We start from the raw sequence: 21,152 nt of genomic DNA, 5'->3' as shown, positions 1-21,152 counted from the left end.
CGAAGTAACGCACACCTGCGAATCGCATCCAAACATCAGGTACACCTTGACCTATGACCTACGATGAAAATTGTTGTTTATTTAACTTCTAGAAATTACTTAATCGCTTAAATATATTCGCGCTTGTAAGTAGTGGCCAATAAATAGTGGCCAATAAGTGGCCAAAAAATGAAATGGAGAGGAATCAACGAGCCATTTGAAAAGTGAAAACGCGTATTCGCGGAACAGGTCAGCTGATCTCTTATAAGTAGCACATTGTCGCAGCTCGAGCATTTGTTCTGACAGCGCGCGCGAGCGCGCGTGTGTGTGTATCGTTCGAAGAAACTATTGGACTATCCACTCGATGAAAAGGACACGGGAAAGAATCGAGAAGATCGAAAGCCACCGCTGCTGTCAGCAAACAAAAGCCGCGACGGTATAGGCGCGCCCGGAAAATAGACTAGGCAGCGGCATCGGGCAGACAACGTGTCCGATCAAGCAGCTGTTTTCATCGTGACCTAAAAGAACGGAGAGCGGTCATTAAAATACCGCTTTATTTCCCTTTACAAAAAAAAGGAAAAAGAGAACAAAAAAAAAAGTATCCGGCACCGCAATATTCGCTCCCCTGTCGAAATTCTCTACCGTTCCAATTTCCAGGCCGGCCCCGAGTGTGCACTCCAGCACGTGTACACATCATACTTGTGCCGTGAAACATAAATAAAACACCGTCGAATCCGCTGCTGAAAACAATGAGAGAGAGAGAGAGAGAGAGAGAGAGAGAGAGAGAGAGAGAGAGAGAGAGAGAGAAAGGAAGGGGGCGAGCTGTTTTAACATTCGTACGAAAGTGCTCGTCACGCTTCGATTTGCAAAAGTACGAATCATTTCGGAGCTGTCCTGTTCGCGGGCGCATTCAGCCGAACGAAATAGAATGTGCTTGATGTCAAGACGAACACGCCGGCACGTGTTTGTTCTCTTGGAAGGGACACGAGCCCGTGAAACAGGAAAATTCCAGGTACAGTCGAACCTGTTTTTGTGCGGTGGATAAGGACCACATAAGAGAAGCCGCACAAAAAAAAATATTCAGAAACTTCATAAATAGCTATAACAAATAATTTTTTACAACATATTAAAGAAAATTTTTTACGCGGTGGAGAGGGACCGCATAAAAAAAAGTAGTTACTTAGAAACTATGACAAAGATTTACGAAATAGCGAGAAAGTGCTTTCCAAACAAAATAAATAATTAAATTATACATGAAAACATTTTTAAAAAAATTTAATTCCTCATTTTAAACATGGAGAAATTTTCAAAATGCATATAATTCAATACTACTCGTCGTAGTCCAAAACGCGCATCTTCTTGTGATGAGAACCTTACAAGGGTGTTATAATGCCAACACTGTTGGCATTCATATAAGGTGGAGTGGGGTAAAACCGACTCAGAAATTGTAAAGTTTACTTTAAACTGATGTATTTTCTATCTATTCCACTAAAACCGAATAATCTTAGTGTTTTTATTTAGCGCGTGGTTTATTCTTTAAGTTGCATTAATTTGGATTAAAAATATCTTCTGAAACTTATGATTTTCTTAATAAATTAAAAACAGTGCTGCTAGGGCGGACTTCCACGGAACTGGGGCAAAACTGCACCTACCTGTTTAAAAAGTATTGAATCTTATTTCCTTATATTATGGGGCAAAAGCGGAATTAATATTAGTAATAAAATAACATAAAAATAAAAATTCAAATGTTTATTATTATATTATCCAAGGTTAACAGTCCATCGGAAAGACATTTTTCATTTCCACATGAAAGTACGGTGTTTCTTCCTCGGGATTCACTTTTTTGTCCACTTTTTCCTCGAATTCGGTCACTAATTGTATTTTTTGGTATTTTATAGTGCTTACTAGCTCTATAAACAGTCATTCGGCCAGCTTTAATTTCTGTCAATGCTTCAGCCAACATTTCCTTTGTATAGTGCGGTGTTGTTTTCTTTACATAATTTCGGACCATCGTGGGGTTGCAAAAGTATTATCAGTCTAAAAAATTCAAAATTAAATGCCTACCAAGAAGGGAATTTAATGAAACAGTTGAGTAAGTAAGAATTAAAATGTAACATTGGGTAAATTCGTACTATAGTGCGGTTTTGCCCCGATGGATAGTCCGAATTTGCCCCGTGCTCAAATATTTCCTGAGTGAGGTTAGACTATTATTTAAGTGGTTTTATAACGTGGTTCGCGAAAGAAAGATTTCAGTTCTCGCATTTGGTACAGCTTGAATCCAATAAATTGCACGGTTTTATAATTTGCCGATATGAATATTCATGATTAACTCTGGAAATGCTCGGACGGGGAAGAATGCTCCTCGAGCATTGATATAAAATATAAAATGAATATTTTATATCCCTCATCTAGAGTGTTCAAAACAATTATTTATCGAAATTGAAGTCGAAAATATTTACTACGCTTGATTGATTTCTTTCTGTCTGTGTTGCGAGATTATTTCTGAGAAACGTATGAGGATTAACCCTTAGCGAGTGAAAAATTGTTATATCATTATTCAAAATATATTTTGGCATTATTAAATTTCTTTATATATAACACTTAGCTGGTACGATGACGTTTTTAAGATTAATATTTTAAATACTCTTTCAATGGTTGAGCTATCAAGTAATTTCAAAAAGTTAAATAAACAATTTTCATCACTAGTAATAAATAGTTAAAAATCGTATCAATAAATTGCATCAGTTCCGTATGCATGAAATGAAAAAATCATGCCTACAGTCCCGGACAAAATGATAGCACATGCGTGCTATCTGTAATTTCTCGAAGATCACTAAGAATTTTTGTTTGAAATTTCGGAAACAGTAACATTTTGACTTTTTCCGCGGCTCATGTCGACGTTTAACTTAAAAACTCGACAGTTGCTGTTAACTGCTTGGCAACTCGCAAACTATTGAAAGATATCAGCACAAAGCACAAGTGTGCTATCACTTCGCCTTAAGCATTTGTATACTTCTTCTGCTTGCTCAGAAAGCTAGCGAAGTCAACCTTATTTACTAACATGTTTCGTCTCTCCAGATTGTAACAATTATGATATTATGTATTACATTCAGAAATGCTAAGTAATTTTCAAGAAATTAAAGATAGCACGCAAGTGCTATCATTCTGTCCGGGACTGTATGTAAAGATTTGAGTATATTAAAATAATCGTTTGGAATGGTGATACTCTGGTTTTCGAGCTGGAATAGTTCCGAGTGGAAAGAGTTAAGATTACTGATCGGCGCGGGATAGCGTCGTAACAACACTATTACCATTTCAAGACGATTCATGAAATGCCGGATACGTGTGCATAGTTACATTACGGTTGCAGGCAGTGCAGACATCTAAACGACACACCAAATGGAAGTAAAGCTTGTCGCGGTGCATTGGATGGGTTTACACAAGCATACAAGGGGTCGGGCACCGTGCAAATGGATCGAAGGCGTATGACATACCACGGGCACGAGTATCCGAACCACGATCAGCAGCTGGCCGTGTTCCGTACGGTAAAATCGGACCAGGCTTAAACAATTCATCGTGATCTACAAGTGCCAATTAAAAACACGAAAGCGCCCGATACCCGGAACGTTTCACGGGCCAAAATAATTTGTTGCTATTAATTAAAAGAATGATTGGAACAGGAACCAACTGGGTCACGGTAACATTTCCGTTCGACGATAAGGCGTTTCAGATAGTATAGCCGGAACACGGAACTAATCGCAAGAATATTTTTGAAATTCCATTTGTTCAAATTTTCTAGGTCACCTCCGCTGTCTTCGAAATATTCGAATAAGAGGACGTAACCAACCCGGGCACGCCTCATTGAGATTTATGCGAGAAGCAATTTTTGGAGATGCGTTTGACCTTCCTTCGTCTCTTGCTGTCACGTTGTCGCGAACGGAGAAAATCAATATGATGGAAAGACACGTACAAATAACAGCAAGCGATTGTTACTAGCGATTTAAACTATTAACTATTAAGCGGAAAACCTTGCTACACTAAATTCTTCTTACTCTTCTCATGAATTGAGAATACAATAAGACATTTATACTGTGATAATTGATCGAATGTATAGAACTCATACGGACCTACAAAACGTATTTTTTAAATTTTCAATATAGGACCACATAAAAGAGCGATACAGAACAACTTTTAGCATTTTCATTCGACATCCAAATAATGAAATGATGTTTCAAAAATGATTTGACTGTCCAAATCAATCAGATTATTATTTCAAATGACATGTAGCCAAATAGACTGGAATTAAAACCCGAGTCTTTTCAGGGCCATTGATGCCGAAAGTAGACTAAACTAACTATAAAATGGCCGCTTTTAGTGCTTCTTAACACTAGGGGACCCTTAACCTTACGGGACCCTTAAAAATGACGGGTTCTAATATTTTTAATTCACAATTATTAAGATTCTAAGGATACATCCGTGATGAATTATGCAACAAATTTATTTCTCTGGGTATATGTTATTAAAATAAAAGCATGGCTAAAAATTTGAGCAGCACATTCTTGTTACTTTCATAAAGTAATGTAAAATAGTCACTTTTTGTGCTCCGTAAGCCTAGTGTTGAACCTAGTTTTAATAAGTCGAACAGTGTTCGACGAAAGCTATTGTTTTTTGAGATAGTGCTCGCGCGTGTTCGGTGCGTTATAGATGGACCACCTTGTTTATGTTCCAGAGCAGTCACAGGGGCAAAAACCTCGACAAGACAACGGACACAGAGCAACAATCACAGCAACATCAGCGAGCTGCTGGACAATCTGCTTCGCGGTTACGACAACAGCGTCAGGCCAGACTTCGGTGGACCACCAGCCACCGTTGAGGTCGACATCATGGTGCGCAGCATGGGTCCGATCTCAGAAGTCGATATGGTCCGTGTATTTTCCCCGTTCGCTATTGTTCGCCTCGCAAAAACACCCGACGCGTAAATTCAACGACTAACGAAAGTCTCGTCCGACGATCTTATCGGGCACGTTCCAAATTCCATTTCGTTTCTGGCAATTCTCACATGCTCGCTGCTTTCGCTCGGCCCTGAAGACTATCTTCGCGGAAATTTCATCTCTTGCGAGCTTTCTCGCGGTATTAAGAAAATGTAACGACCGCGGAACGGTATTCATGCAAATCGCAGTTATCGTTGGTGATTTTATAGAAATCGGAACGACGGAAAAATTTGTTTCGACGACTAGATTTCCCCCGATGATTCCTAGTGGGTCTTCGGTTCACTGATACAATCACAAAACTTCTTTTCATTATTCTTCCTGTAAAACTTTTACCGGCATATTCGTTAGATTTTTCTGATTAAAATGAGTCCAAACACGACACTGTTTGGATCATATTTCTTTGTTCGATTCGCGATTCGGTAGAACCTCCATTATCCGAACCGATGCTATCTGAATACGCGACCCAAACGCTTACCCAAATACGTGTTTTACATACAAACAGTGTAATGTAAAACGACCTGTATACAACGCAGTATGAATTGTACGATAAACATTTGGTCTAGCACTGTAGCTAAATCTTCCCATTATTAGTACGGATATTTGAACGGAATTTTAAACAAAGAAATGTTACAAATATGTCGGTAAAAGTTTCGTACAGAAACATTTGAAAACAAGAATAGTTAAATAATAGCTAGATTGCCATTAAAAAATGACTGTACCAGAAGGATTTAAAAGTGAAATATCCTTTTTAGACATACTCGATGGATTGCTACTTCCGTCAGTCGTGGGTGGACAGGCGTCTGGCGTTTCAAGGTGGCAAGGAAACGCTCGCGCTTAGTATATCGATGCTCGCGAGAATCTGGAAACCGGACACCTACTTCTACAACGGGAAGCACAGCTATCTGCACACTATAACCAGCCCGAACAAATTCGTGAGGCTCTATCAAGACGGCAGAGTTCTTTACAGCTCCAGGTACGTGAATAATTCATTGAAACAATGCAGTCCCAGGGACCCCGGGGTTTGTTGAGAAATTACAGGGAGGCTAAAACACCGCGGATCTCGGTTTCGAAAACTGAATATTCATACTGGAACTCGGAAACAGCTTCACGGATTTTTACTCCTCAATCCCTTGTCTCGCCAGAACTTCCGCGAGATTTGAGTGCGGAACGTTTAAAAAGCTAAGACCTACATAATGCAACGTGCGAGACCTTGCACTTTGGAACAGTGCGTTCGAAAAGCGGCAATAGAAATAGAGAGAAAAGTGAGTCAAGCGAGAAGTATAAATCAGAAGCGAAGAATGGCTTCGTGGCAAAGTAGCCGCGAGCTTCCTCAGCCATAAGTTCCAGAAAATTTGTGACATTTACGACGTTACCCAAGTCTTCTGCTTTACAATCTTTCCAAGCGATCGTTCTGCGTTCGACTGGTGTCTCACCGACCATGGTATCGCAAACGGAGCGACCACTTCCTTCGACTTGCATTTATGTTAAACATCCTTGCCCCATTCATGCTGGCAAAACACCGCAACTGAGATTCAACATGGAATAATGAATTCCGCATGCGTCCGCCATGTTTGGACAGTGTTTAAAAAATGTGTTCAGTCGCGTAGATTAGCACGGGAATTGTCTGCATCCCTCCTGCAACAATCAATTAGTTATAATTAGACTGGGGACCTTACAGCTCGTAAAAATTTCAGAAGAAACAACAGCCAAATCCAGAGAACAATAGAACTTTACAGTTAGCCAAACCGTAATTATTAGAAACGAAATACCTGTTAGTTAGAATTTTCTTAAAATGTACCTATGAAGTCTCTATGTAATTACTAGACTGTGCGTTTTATGCACTTGTGACAAAAATTAATAAATTGAAAAATAAATAATATGTTATTCTCAACAAACTAAAATTATTGAGAGAAGAAATACATTTTTACTTGGACCCTGTTAATCGATGTAGACAATTTCTATTTTGCATAAAGATCCGCAATCTACTAATTATAATTTACAAAAGACTGTAAATCAAGTACTCCATTTTAATATATGAATTATTAGCATGCTATTGTTTTAAGCACGACTGCAACTGAAAGTGAAAGTAATTATACTGAGAACATAATCAGAAATCATCAGATGTTTTTTATTAATTTCTGTAATCCGTGGTTACAAATCGAAGCCCATCAGGTTCTTCATATATAAGGTCATGAAAGGAGACATTATTCATACCTATTTCACCGGAAGCATGACACCTGATTGTCACCGCGATGCAAAGTAATGGTCTGTATACCTATAGCAACCAGCTCGCGAAGAAAATGAAAAGTTCATAATCGCTGGAGGATGAATAATTAAATAAGTGACCGAATTAATCTGTGCTACCTCATTATGCTGACTTTCATTGTCTCCTAAAAAGCTTTTATGTTTCCGTATTAACGAGGATTTTAAAAGAAAATTTGCTGCTCCGCAGCGTTACGAAACCGGACTGTCTTTGGGCAAAAAGATGCCAAAGATCGCCTATTGTGGGTAGTTGAATTGTGTTGAAGTTTTTACAGTTTATTGTTATCATATTACAATTATTTTTATATCTTATAAATTCTATTCTCAAACTTTTACTTTCGCTGGCCGATACATGTCCGTGGCTAGACGCGTGTTTTGGACATAAATCGAGTACACTCTGTAAAGCAAATAGTGACGGGTGATGAAAAATGGATTATTTCTAATAATGTTCCGCGAAAAAGATTCCGGGGGGTGAGCGAGACGAGCCACCCCAAAATACTGGTCCATAAGAAATCACATTGAAAAGTTTTTCGCTGAAAACCCTGAGAAGTTCTGGTATCTTCGAGTTACAAAATGGCGCTTATATAAATTGAATAAGCGCATGTCGAACATTTAAATGTGCTGCCTTCGAATTTTCGTTAAAAATCGTGGCGAACTTTCTGGCCGAGCCAAAAGTTTCGAAGGTTTCAACCTCGGGAGGCTCGCGATGCGCCTATAGTTCTCAGGCGGGATACACTTTTTGAAGAACGATTCGTGTCGGACACGTGATTCTTAACAAGACCACGGAGCGAGGTGTACCGGTGTGCACGTGTATAGGAGCCACCTTGAGCTCAAGGGTTAATTCTGGCGCGCACAATAGAGCCGATCCAGTAGACTAGGTCAAGAGAAAGGGAATGGCTTAACAAAGGGGAAACGTACATCGCTCGAGCCTCTGCTCCCCGTGTATTTCTATTTGTCTTGTCGGACAATTCGAAATGGCCGAATCGTCGAACCTTTCGCCCGGCCAACCCCGAGGAACTTACCCGTCATATTCCGCGACCCACCAGCGACAGGAGCACCTACTCTATCGAATGGATACTCTTTGTGCCGTTGAATGAAATAGTGAAACCGTTTCAAGCCAGTTCGCCGCAGATTCTTGAAACCCGAACGCCGCCTGCCAGTTCAAAAACTCGCATTACTCGTTCGACCTGCCCGTGCCGGAAAAATAGAGGGCGAACCATTTAACACGTTCACTGCAGACTCGGCAAACAGAAGCATTAAATACGACCCAATTGTCAGTCACCGATTCTAGCGAAATCGTGTAAACTTATAATTTCGCCAAAAATATTTCACACGTATTTTTTTTTACCCGGGTATAAACAGATTCAGAGGGTGAAATTACCCCTCAAAGTGGGGGTTCCGAAAATGATTACAAATGAAAGTTATTTGCATACTGCAGATTATTTTTTGGTAAAAGTTTCATCGCAACCAGGCTAACTAAAACAAAGACAAAGACAAACTAAATTATAAGTTAATCGTTAAACTTAAGTGAAAGATACGCGACAAATTGTTTTTCTCGGAGACATAATGACTTTCAAAAGTGAAATTATTATTTTAAATATATGTACTTATAAACTTGTCTAGCTAAATTATCAAACAGAGAGTTAAACAAGAATGTAGATTTTGCATTACTATAGTCTCCAGTATAACACGATCAAAAAATTGCGCGAGTGAAAAAGCTGTACAGTGATTTCTCTATATATGTCGCCAAGGCCTAGACGATAAACGTCGCGGAATTATTCCCACTACCGTGGAGTATATCCCGCGAGGGCCCTCGAAGATCGAGACGCCTCTGACGCTGTAAACATGTTCGCGTGGATCAAAGAATAATAATATCTCCTGGACGTTATATGTCGCTGGCAAGACCCGTGTTGTTGACATGTATCGAGAACTCACCGTATACATGTATTTTGTGTGGTAGTAAATGTATAGTAAATGTACAAAGAATCGGGTAAAAATACTGTACACTTACCACCGCAAAAGATACCGTATACCGAGTGTTTATTAAACAATTTATTTATCACGTTATCGTATAGTTTTCGTGAAAGTAGAACTGCAAAATTAGCGTTCGTGTCCAATGTTGTTATGATGTTGTCAATTCGGTTATTTATACAATCGCGTCGCAGAACGATCGATTTAAAATGATCTCCGGCATTATGGCTTTCCTCGTGGACATTCATGAAACGAGTAATCGCACCAGCGCTCTCGGTCCGATCGTGAAAATCGAATTTCTGTGGAAACTCTCCCCGCACGGTCTCGTGGCCGATTGGTAACTATTAAATGTCGATCACGTCGCACTATTTACACGGCACTTTATTAGCTGCTACTACAGCCCTCCGCAAATATTGATCCAACCAGCTTCTACTTACTTTGCAGAGATTCAACATAGTTAAGTATTTTTCCTCTCGGTGAAATCTTAGAACAGAGGGCCGTGCGATTAAGCCCCTCTCTACGCCACCATTAAATAAATAGCGGTGAATCTGTGTTCATTGTAAACGCTTTTACGTACATTTTAAAGTGTGCTTCTTCGTGGTCGAAATTAGTCGAAAACGGAAAGCAAACATTTCTTTAAAATTTTGCACACCAACGGTTCGACGCTATCATTAGACCGCGGATTTTATGCGTTTCCGGTATAAATGAATAAGAGATTTACAAAACTGTGAAGATATTAGTAGAATTAAACATACACGATCACACTATTTTCGAATAGTTGAAGTTATTAAAAGAGAAATTATATTTTTATTTAATTCCTGATTCTTACAATTGAGTTAGACAATTTTTATTTTGCGCAAAGATCCGCAGTCTACCTATTAGTTAGATGACTGGTTTTTTATTTTACAGTTATTAGAATTTTAAAGACGTTACTGTGAGAAACGATTGAATGCGTTTCATTATTGAATCGCATATCATATTATAGAAGAACTACTGTTGCAAGCAAAAAGTTACCTATAAGAAACCTATAACAAAAAATAGCATTTAATTCTTTAATTTAATATTATTTAATTCTCGATATATGTCAACAACACGGGTCCTGCCAGCGTCGTGTATCGTTCAAGGAACCTCTCATGGTGCTCCGTGATGGTGGGAATATTTCCACGACGTTTTCATCCAGGCCTCAGCGACATATACAGGGTGAGTCACCAAACGTTAGCACTTCAAATATCTTTGTTGTTTCTAAAGATACGTAAAATATGGTAAGGAGAAAGTTGAATAGTACAATGGGGCTGACACGATGCAAAAAAAATTTTGTTCTTATGTCATTTTTTTGGAGATATCAAGGTCACCTTCACTTTTTTAAATGGAACCACCCTTTTTTAAACACCTACAATGATAGTCCCTTTCATTAGGAATTCAGTGACTATAATTAGTCCAAGGTCATTCAAGGTCAAGGACAGAAAAAACGTATAAAACTAAAATATGGAAGCAGAATACGTTTATCACGGTTGAGACTTGTAGGAAATAGTAAACATACTATGGTCGTAGTTAAAGTAAACATACTAAGGTCCTTCAATGTTATTCAGCATTCTTATTTACTATCAGTATGTTTCCAAACGCGATTCCGCTATGTTATATTCGATGACTGAAAAGTGTGATATGATCACGATTTACTGTGAATGTAGAAAAAATGCAGTGCATGCCCGACTACTTTATGAAGAAAGGTACCCCGAGCGAAACACTCCTTCTAGACATACTTTCACTAATACGTACAGGTTGTTTCGAAGTACTGGAAGTGTACATGCAAGACAGTACAAACGGAAGAATCCCACGACTAATGAAGACAATGAAATTAATATTTTAGCAGCTATAGCTGTCAATCCTCACGCGAGTACGAGAAAAATTGCCCGGGAAGCAGGCATAAGTCAAAGTAGCGTAATACGAATTCTGGCCCGACATAAATTTCATCCGTTCCACATATCGCTCCATCAAGAATTGCACGGTAATGATTTTCAAAATAGAATTAACTTTTGTCAATGGGGATTGCTTCAAAATCATTAATTTTTTTCTAATGTCTTGTTTACGGACGAAGCAACATTTACTAATCATGGCTCAATTAATCTACGGAACGCCCATTATTGGTCTGTGGATAATCCGCACTGGCTGCGAGAAATTGGTCATCAAAGACAATGGAGCGTAAACGTGTGGTGTGGTATTTTGAACGACAAAGTAATTGGACCATATTTCGTTAACGGAATGATGACGGGACAGAAATACGCTCAATTTTTGCAAGAAGATCTGCCAATTTTGTTAGAAGATGTCGCTTTACAAAATCGCTACGATATGTGGTACCAACATGACGGTTGTCCTGCTCATTATGCACGAGTAGCAAGAGAAACGTTGGATTCTCGATATCCAAACCGATGGATTGGACGAGGCGGAACAGTTTCATGGCCAGCACGTTCGCCTGATTTAAATCCACTGGATTTCTTTTTATGGGGTCTGCTAAAAGAGACCGTGTACACGGATGCTCCAACAACAGTTGAAGATATGCGTCAGCGTATCATCACAGCATGTACGAATATCACGTCGGATACACTTATCAGAGTTCAACATTCCTTCGGAGCTCGTTTACAACAATGTATCGACGCAGACGGCCATCATTTCGAACATTTATAAAATACAGATATTCTGCTTCCATATTTTAGTTTTATACGTTTTTTCTGTCCTAGACCTTGAATGACCTTGGACTAATTATAGTCACTGAATTCCTAATGAAAGGGACTATCGTTGTAGGTGTTTAAAAAAGGGTGGTTCCATTTAAAAAAGTCAAGGTGACCTTGATATCTCCAAAAAAATGACATAAAAACAAAATTTTTTTTGCATCGTGTCAGCCCCATTGTACCATTCAACTTTGTCCTTACCATATTTTACGTATCTTTAGAAACAACAAAGATATTTGAGGTGCTAACGTTTGGTGACTCACCCTGTATAGAGAAATCACTGTACTCGACTCTGCATCCGTAATAAAACGACGAGCGTGGAAGTTTATTACGCTTTTTTATGGATTTAACACATTCCTGATCACACATGAATCGACCTTGCCTGCTCCGCACATGCAGATACGCGTCCATATAGCAGCATCGGTGCATAAATGGGTCGACCATCTTTTAGCTGTAAACTTTGACTTCGTCAGCTCGACCGAGAACCCGTCTGTCCGTTTATCGGGGAAAAATGTTTACAAACCTGTCTCCGTTACGTTTTTATGAAACGTTACGAGTGTTTTTCGGTATTACCCGTGTTAGCTGCGTAAAAATGACCATAAATAGACCGCAAAGAATGTAACTTGACTTTTACGGAATAATCCTAAACGTATTGCAGAACTCCTAACAAACTAACGTGATTTCTCTTAGTCTAATATTTATAAATTAATCCGTAAAAAATTGTGATTAAGAAGTACAGATATAAGAAAAGAACGTTATCAGAGGATTTTTAAAATACTCAGAAATAGAAGAACGTTGATAAAACAAAGTCTTCTTTTAGCAAATATAATGTTCCAAGCAGGACACGACCAAAGTGTATAAATAATTTCAAAGCTTTGGCGTTTCAGATTTTTGTGTACAAGGGAAGAATGTTGTCAAAGAGAGGAATTTGGAAAAGCTCGGAAATAGAAAGATGTTAAAAAAGGGCTTTTTTTCGTAAATATGTTCCAACCCTTGTGTAGACTATCAAAACATATAAATAATTTTAGAGCTTCGATATTTAAGATTTTTATGTACTTTATTTTGAAGACATAAATCGTTGTGGTGTTCAAAGAATTGCATTAACACAACTGACCGCGAATTTATATACTATACTTTCTATACTTTCGCTATAAATAATTTCTCCGAATATTATATTCGACTTCCATTTAAGTAAAGATAATTCAGTTTTCACCTTCCGTGAAAATATCGAAAAGCGGAAGATCGTGACCTCGTGCGCCGACAGACACATTCCTCGAGGAAATTAAATAAATAGTTTTGCGAGGGGAGCCTCTCGATCCTTCGATCCTCGAAACTTTTGAGATGACCTACTTAAAACAAAGTTTGTTAGCGAAGTGCATCGCTTAGCGATACGAAATGAATGATTTCGTGTCTTTTATCGATCGCGCGACTAGTATCGCGTACCACAAAAACATTATCAAATTGATTGGCATACGAACGCATGGCGGCAGCGCAGACTCTCCGCGAGCATGCATATCATTAAGAATATTAAAACTCAAACACTTGGGACCGATGCCAGGTGCAGCCCAAAGTAATGACTCGGACTTCGTAGGAGGGAATGTTTATTTCACGTTTTATTTTACCGGTTTCTAAATGTATCCGTAATACGCGTAGTCCAAATTTTAATATAATCAGAGTTCTCCACTAGCAAACTTATAAAAGGTACAATTCCCATTTTCTATTTTCTAAATATCCCTTTCAACAGTAAATGGTAAAAATAACGTCTCAATAAATTTATAAGAAGTACAATTTCTATTTTCTATTTTATAAATGACCTTTGACTTATAACCACCAGCGTCGAACGTAGAAAAGGGTAGTGACAAAACTGTTTTACGTTCAATTATTTCATTATGAAACTTTCAACGATATATTTGCTAAACTTTTCTGACTGGAACGACACCAAAAACGACACAATTTGCAATCGTACTTAATTGTTTAATTCACGACACAGTAAAATCTCTAGATTATCCGTACTAATCTGTGGAACACAGGTGTAACTACAGTGCTAGATAAGTTCAATCTAAAAATTAATTTACGTACGAAACACATATTCGAGTAATGGAGAAATCAGGTGACATCAGTTCGGATAGTCGAGGTTCTCCTGTATTGTGAATCAAACAAGCAAATATGATCCGAATTGTGTCGTGTTTGGTCTCGTTTTAATCAGGAAAATGTAACGAATATGTCGGTAAACGTTTCCTTGGAAAACAATTAAAACTAATATCGAGCTTCTCTCGATCGGGATAAATGTTTCACGTACATCGATCGAGGCATTACGTACACAAAACCGTACACAAAACGACTGTCGCGTGAAGTATGAATCACGATAAACGATCGAGGTTTTATAATCGCATAAAATATTCCGAGGATATATAAAAAGTAATCCCCAGTATTATGGTCTGCGTAGGAACATCGTGGTAGAAACACCTGCAGGATTTTGATCGTTCGCGCGACGAGCTCGTGAAATCACGGCACGATTTCACGGGTGGCCGGGTAAGTAGTCGGATGTACCCTTGGTGGTAGGGTACTATCCGCTCATTTCCAGACGGAATAGACCTAAAACGCGGTGCTATCCGTCACAGATAATCTGCTGCGTACTCCGGGATCCAGCGGCCCGGAGAATTCGCCCCGGAAAATCCATGATTTTGGATTCTGCCTACGTGGTACAGGGGAAACCTACGTGATCCGAGCCGTTCCCCGGGCCGAAGTAGTTTTAGGATTTCATCGTGTCTGTATGCTAATCGGGTTCGTTATTTTCATGCAAACGAGAGTGAGACCGGCCCGCGAGAGACCTGCCAAAGAATACGTCATAATAAACGCGACCCAACAAAGCTCTCCCCGCTTTACGAGCCGATGTACAGCCGTTCGTGCACGAGTGTCCCGCGGTTTCATCAACATTTCTTTGTTCCGATAATATGCATCGTTGATACCACCGTGCCCGTGGACAATGGCCGACGAAAGTGCTCGAACAATATCTACGTTGTTACAATTAATTTCTTTTTGAAATGCAAAACTTCCACCGCGCCGGATTTAAAGTCCCTCTTTCCTCCAATCCGGGAATTCTGTAAAACCTTCACGGCGACGGCAAAAGTCTCCTGCCAACACATGGTTCATAATACGACCACAATTTTAACAATGTGATAAACCGACTGTGCGAATCTTTGTGTAAAATAAAAATTGTATGCTTCAGTTGGAAGAACCACCGGCCATATAAGGTACAGTGATTTCTCTATACAGGGTGTTCATTTGAAAACTTTCTAGCCGAATGCCTCGAAAAGTATCATGAAAGATATTAAAAAAGTGTAAAACACGTGTCCAAGGATTTCGAGGAGGAAAGAGGAGGACAGTATCAGGTTTTTATTTGGGTGGTGTTTTCAAGGTCATTTGAAGGTCAACTTTCTTTTTTCAAATGGAAACCTATATTTTTTATTATGGGATCTTATTGTACGTAAAAAGACCAGCAATTTTCGTAGTATAGTTTTTTTTTTATCCGCGCACTAGTTTCGGAGACATTTAAAGAGAAGTAGAGCGACTGATACTTATACTGCGAGAAAGTTTGCAATTTTTTTGTAACTATAACAAATTTTCAAAATGTTCTCCGTTGTTTTCTAAGCAATAATACAGACCATTCTCAAATTCTGAACGAACATTTTTGAAGGTATCTGTTGGAATAGCTTTACACTTCTGTAAAATTCTGCGACGCAAATCGTTTACACTTTCTGGTTGTGTTTTATAAACAACAGACTTTAAGTGTCCCCACAAAAAGAAATCGACTGGAATTAGATCTGGTGATCTTGGTGGCCACTCAATAATACCTCTTCTACCGATCCATCTCAGTGGGAATCGATTGTTTAACCACTGGCGAACTGCTAAAGTGTAATGCGGGGGAGCACCATCACGTTGGAAGTACAAAAGTTCTTCATTTAACAAAAAATTGCCGTTTTCATCTCTTTGGTTTTGAAGACTTTCTGTTATAAGTGGATCAATGGTGTCGTTCAATAAATTTAAATACAGATTGCCATTCAAATTCTCTCGGAAGAACGGAGCACCTATAATAGTGTTTCCCAAAATGCATGCCCAAACATTTATTTTTTCCTGCCATTGAGTACTACTTTCTCTAATAAAATGTGGATTTTCGTCACTCGAATAACGACAGTTATGACGATTTACAGCATCGTTTAAGAAAAGAGTGCATTCGTCGCTAAAACAAATGTTTTTAATTAGATTAGGAGTGACGTTCATCATATTTGTTAATTCCTCACAAAACTCAATCCGCCTGTCAAAGTCATCTTCCAATAACTTTTGATGCAACTGCATTTTATAAGGATGAATCTTGTTATGTTTAAATAATTTGTGCACAGATCCCACTGATACACCAGTTACCATTGAAACTTGTCGAATTGAACTAGCAGGATTCACAGTAAACTGTCCTATAATTTCGATTTGACCAGCTTCTTTTATGAATTTTGGCTGGTTCCTTTTTCAATTTGTCACCGATCCTGTTTCCTTAAACTTTGCGACTAATTGAACCCGTACGTATGAGAAATATGTGTATCAGGATGTCTCCCATTCAACGTAGCAGCAGTTCGACGAGCACACTCATTAGCCCCATAAATAAAAATGATTTCTACTCGTTCTTCTAAAGAATACACCATTTTACACAACTAATTGTACCACGATATAGTATCTCTTATTACGACGATTCACACTTGACTAAATAGTACAATCTTATATTGAAAGACAGACAACATAAACAAGAGATCAATAGAAGACAAGTTTGTTTTCAAACGGTACGTGCTAGTACAACTGGAAAACATCAACGATTCGCGTCAAAGAATTTTACACAATAATGTGTCTCGCTCCACTTCGCTTTAAATATCTCCGAAACTAGTGCGCGGATAAAGAAAAAGTATCCTACGAAAATTGCTGGTCTTTTTACGTACAATAAGGTCCCATAATAAAAAATATAGGTTTCCATTTGAAAAAACAAAATTGACCTTCAAATGACCTTGAAAACGCCACCCAAATAAAAAACTGATACTACCACCCTCGAAATCCTTGGACACGTGTTTTACACTTTTTAAATATCTTTCATACTTTTCGAGATATCCGGCTGGAAAGTTTTCAAATGAACAACCTGTATATGTCGCCAAGGCCGGAATGATAAACGTCGCGGAATTATCCCCACTGCAGGCCCAAGCTCGGGAGCCCCCAAACGCCGAGGAGTGTAAACGTAACACGGCTCGGTTATGTCAAGATATAAACTTAAAAATCTCAAGATATAAACAGGCCGTGACCACGTTCAAAATAAAAACGATCCGCGCAACACAATGAAAAGTGTTTAGCAACGAAAGGGTTCAAGCGGCAGTCTCGAACGCGCGAACCGGAAGCTTTGAGGCATTAGCGTGCGCAAACAAAGCTTCCGGCGTGTGTTCGACGATTCGCCGAACCGGCCAGAAAATGTCTACCGGTGAAAGTACGGTTGATGGGGATGCGTCGAGGTAAATGGCGTGGTTCGCGCCGCGATTCCCAAAAAGTAGGCGATGGTTAGAAATTTTCCTTTGAGCCGGGGGAACAAGTTCGCAAATAGCTCGGCCGAGGTAGAAACCCTGGGAGCCTGTGAACGTGCTCCGGCTATCCAGAAGGAGGTTGGCAAATGTGAAGGAGCTTCGTAACGCGGAGCATGTGTACACTTCACGCTCGAGATGATTTATACCCTCTTGGACGGAATCGAGGATCTCAAAATGCCGGGGTTACTGCAACGTTTCCCTCGGCCGTGCGAGCACAACGGGGCCTCGTCGAAGATTCACCGTGCCAGCAGACTGCTTCCAATATCTCCGTTCGTCCGACATGCCCCGCGATGTTTATTCTGACGATTATTCAGGTTACCTGAACTTACAACGGCATTTAATCAAGCAAATCAGCGCTCGGCCGATTCAATCCGCGATTGCCGCAGCCGGTCTACACGTCTGAGCGGGCCCGCCATTAGGCAAACCTTCGGCGAACTGTTTGAACAGATCCGAAGTATTATCCCACTTTAATAATCGTCTCCCTCTGCCTGTAATCCCTGTCTGTTTGTCTTCCGTCGTAAAGCACTACCTGGCAGAAAATATTCGATCAAACCAGTCAACTGCGCCAGTAGATCTGATCGTGTCGACGCGACGCACAGTGGGGTATTTGGCCCGAAAAGCCGGCAAAAAGTCAATTTCAAAGATTTAACGTAAACAGCAATTTTTTTATTGCTCGAAGTTGTTGAATGTGTGGAGAACAATGTACTACATTTTTTTTCATTCATCTAAACTTAATCGAAAGTCAAGAGATTCTATGACTAGTATTGCCTTTCCAATCATGCTATAACATATCATTTATGAGTGATCTTTACATGCTTTGAAAAAGCTGTGTAATTTTTTGCATTATGAATATCTTTTAGGTAAGTATGGACTACACTTTCAGACTGTTTTCATTTTTTTATTATACTTATTTATAAAGTTATTAATATTTGTATATGATCAATAATTCAGAAATTATTTTTACAATTATAAGATTTCATTGACGATTTTATTATGGTTCTGAGTGAGTCCCGTTGGTCTTTTTGGTCTCATTATATTCGGTAGAGATTTGTGATTCCAAGCTAATAATGTGTGGTTTCGGATTTGTCAGGATTGACATTTTATAGCTAATTTAGTATTAGCGTTTAGAAGTGTTTTACGTACGCCTATACGCCGTAATTAATGGTAATAATTTAAAAATATTCTTAAAATACATATCTACTTATTAAAACATTTCATGATCTACATATTTTGTATTAAAATAATAATTTACATCATTTTAACATAATTTACGTGTAAAAATTCTTTTTCCAGCTTTTCGGTGCACGTACTTCCCAATCGCCACGTTTTTTCAAGGGTTTCCGATAATCTGAGGAAAAAAGGGTTCGAACAAAAGATTAACAGTATTTAGATGTCTACAAATTTCAATACATAAAATTTCGGAAAAAATTTTTTTTTATAAAAAATGAGGATCAATTTAATTTTTTAACTGTTAAGATATATTCTTGATTTCATAATGTTATAGCTGTTGTTAAGACGAATTCAACGACCTACTACATTATGGCATTGAGCCTATATATAACGTTTAAATAATTTTTTCCGGCTTTTCGGGCCAAATACCCCACTGTGCGACGTGCGCATAGTGCGCTGGTAATAATAAACACAAATCAACTTCCATATTGGTATTTAAAACCTTTATAGAGACCTTCATAATGATTGGACTGCGGATCTTTATGCAATTTCCTAATTTGATACATTATTCTTTAAACATGAGAGAAAAACTTGTTTGCCAGATTGCAAAATTAAGCAAAAAAAAACTAGACTAAAATGTTATTAATTTTTGGTAATGTCAATGATTTCTTGCGTTTCAAACATTTTCACATGCCACAAATGCATAAACATCCGCAGTACAGTAATGCGGATTTTATGCATTTATGACAAAAATGGGTAAGCACAATTTAAAGCAGTGAACATATTAAAAAGATTTAAGGGGACCAGCGTATTGGTTTTAGCTTAATAAAATAATTGAAGGAAGAAAGGAATTTTTATGTCGCTCCTGTGTCCTGCAATCAATGCAAATATTTTTTATTTTGCATAAAGATCCGCAGTCTAGTAATGATATTAACTCTAGGCTTACGGAGCACTAAAAGTGACTATTTTGCATTACCTTATAAAAATAACAAGAACGTGCTAACCACATTTTTAGCAATAAAATAATATATATCCAAAGAAATAAATTTTCTAAATAATTTCTCCTGTATGCAGTCTTAGAATCTTGATAATAATTTTACCCGCCATTTTGACGGGTATACCTAGTGTTAAAACCAATAAACAAGTATCGACTATGCCTGGATATTTCGCTTGCAAATGGAAATTATTTGTAATGTTATATTTATAATATTGTGATTACAGGCTCGCAGTAGCGGAAGCGAAAAACGAAAAATGTTCCCGTCGCGTAACTCTCGCATTCCCCTGCCAATATTTGGAGATCAGTAAAAATTTATTCGCAATATCTGCTCTAAAATTTTGCAATTAATTACAATGTTCCGTGTATGGACGAGGACCTGCGGTCAGATTCAATTTCAAACGATCCAGCTGATATATCCGGTGGGTTGGGTAGATATGCTCGACTCTCCACTTCACCCTTAAATATGCGCTTGTCTTGCTTCCTAATACGAGTTGATTTGTGACTGAAGAGATGGACGTTAACCCCGTTACATTCTGAATTAGTTGCACGCAATACGGAAATAAAAATCGCGCTGTCTGGTCCACCTACGACGAAAGAATTTATGTTAACAATTTAATGGAAATCTATAATATTTTACGTGATTTCTTGGTTAAGCATAAATTCATGGAACACACATTCAATCATTTTCATTTACCTAATGATCAGAGTGCGGATCTTTATACAAAATAAAAACTTTCTATCTGAATTGCACCAAACTGGGGTAAAATAAAAATTTAACTTCTTTTTGATTATGTTTAATTGATTGAAAATAATATAACAGTATCTCTAAATTCTTCTAATGTTGTTACTGTTCTAAATTACACCTACTCATTTTTGTCATAAATGCATAAAATCCGCAGTCTACTAATGATGTTCTTCAATTCTTCTAACGACTTCACTGTTTTAAATAAATGCACAAAATGTAAAATAAAGCTAAAAATTAATCAAACAGAAAACTTCAAAAATCTTTACCGGTGTTACTTACATCGAAAAATAATTTTTGACTTATCATTGGCAAATCTATCGATCCAATAAAAAATGATTAAAACAATCTCATTTATGTTTGACCGAACCTCGTGTTAAAGGATCGACGAACGAGCCAACAATCGACAGATAACAGCGAAAGGCGAGGCGTTCTGTTCGATATGCAATTTCAAACTGCAAAAAAAAAAGACAAGAGACGCAGCACGCGTCTCGCCGCAATTTTTTTCACTGTCTCACCCCTTTTCAGAGGCATCGGTAAACGAATAATTCTCGACGTGTTGCAGCACGATTCAAACGTCACGCTCCTCTTCAGCCGCGCGTACGGTCAACAATGAAATCCATTCTGATGAACGATGAAAATTATTTCCGCCCCGCGCTCTGCTCCATACGCGAAACACACCACGTATTATTCGGAACATATTCG

At 38.4% G+C, this 21,152-nt stretch overlaps 1 protein-coding gene across 1 annotated transcript in view; it reads left to right on the top strand.

Annotated features, from left to right (window-relative positions):
• Positions 1–21,152, top strand: part of Grd (GABA-gated ion channel) — a 65,516-nt gene that overhangs the window by 25,153 nt on the left and 19,211 nt on the right. The window contains exons 3-4 of the mRNA XM_076791281.1: positions 4,709–4,901; positions 5,723–5,943. Coding sequence (XP_076647396.1) covers positions 4,709–4,901; positions 5,723–5,943 — 414 coding nt within the window. The remainder of the gene's footprint in view (positions 1–4,708; positions 4,902–5,722; positions 5,944–21,152) is intronic.

The sequence above is a fragment of the Halictus rubicundus genome, chromosome 7 (genome assembly GCF_050948215.1).
Source record: "Halictus rubicundus isolate RS-2024b chromosome 7, iyHalRubi1_principal, whole genome shotgun sequence".
NCBI lineage: Eukaryota > Metazoa > Arthropoda > Insecta > Hymenoptera > Halictidae > Halictus > Halictus rubicundus.
This window is presented reverse-complemented; position numbering and strand designations above follow the sequence as displayed.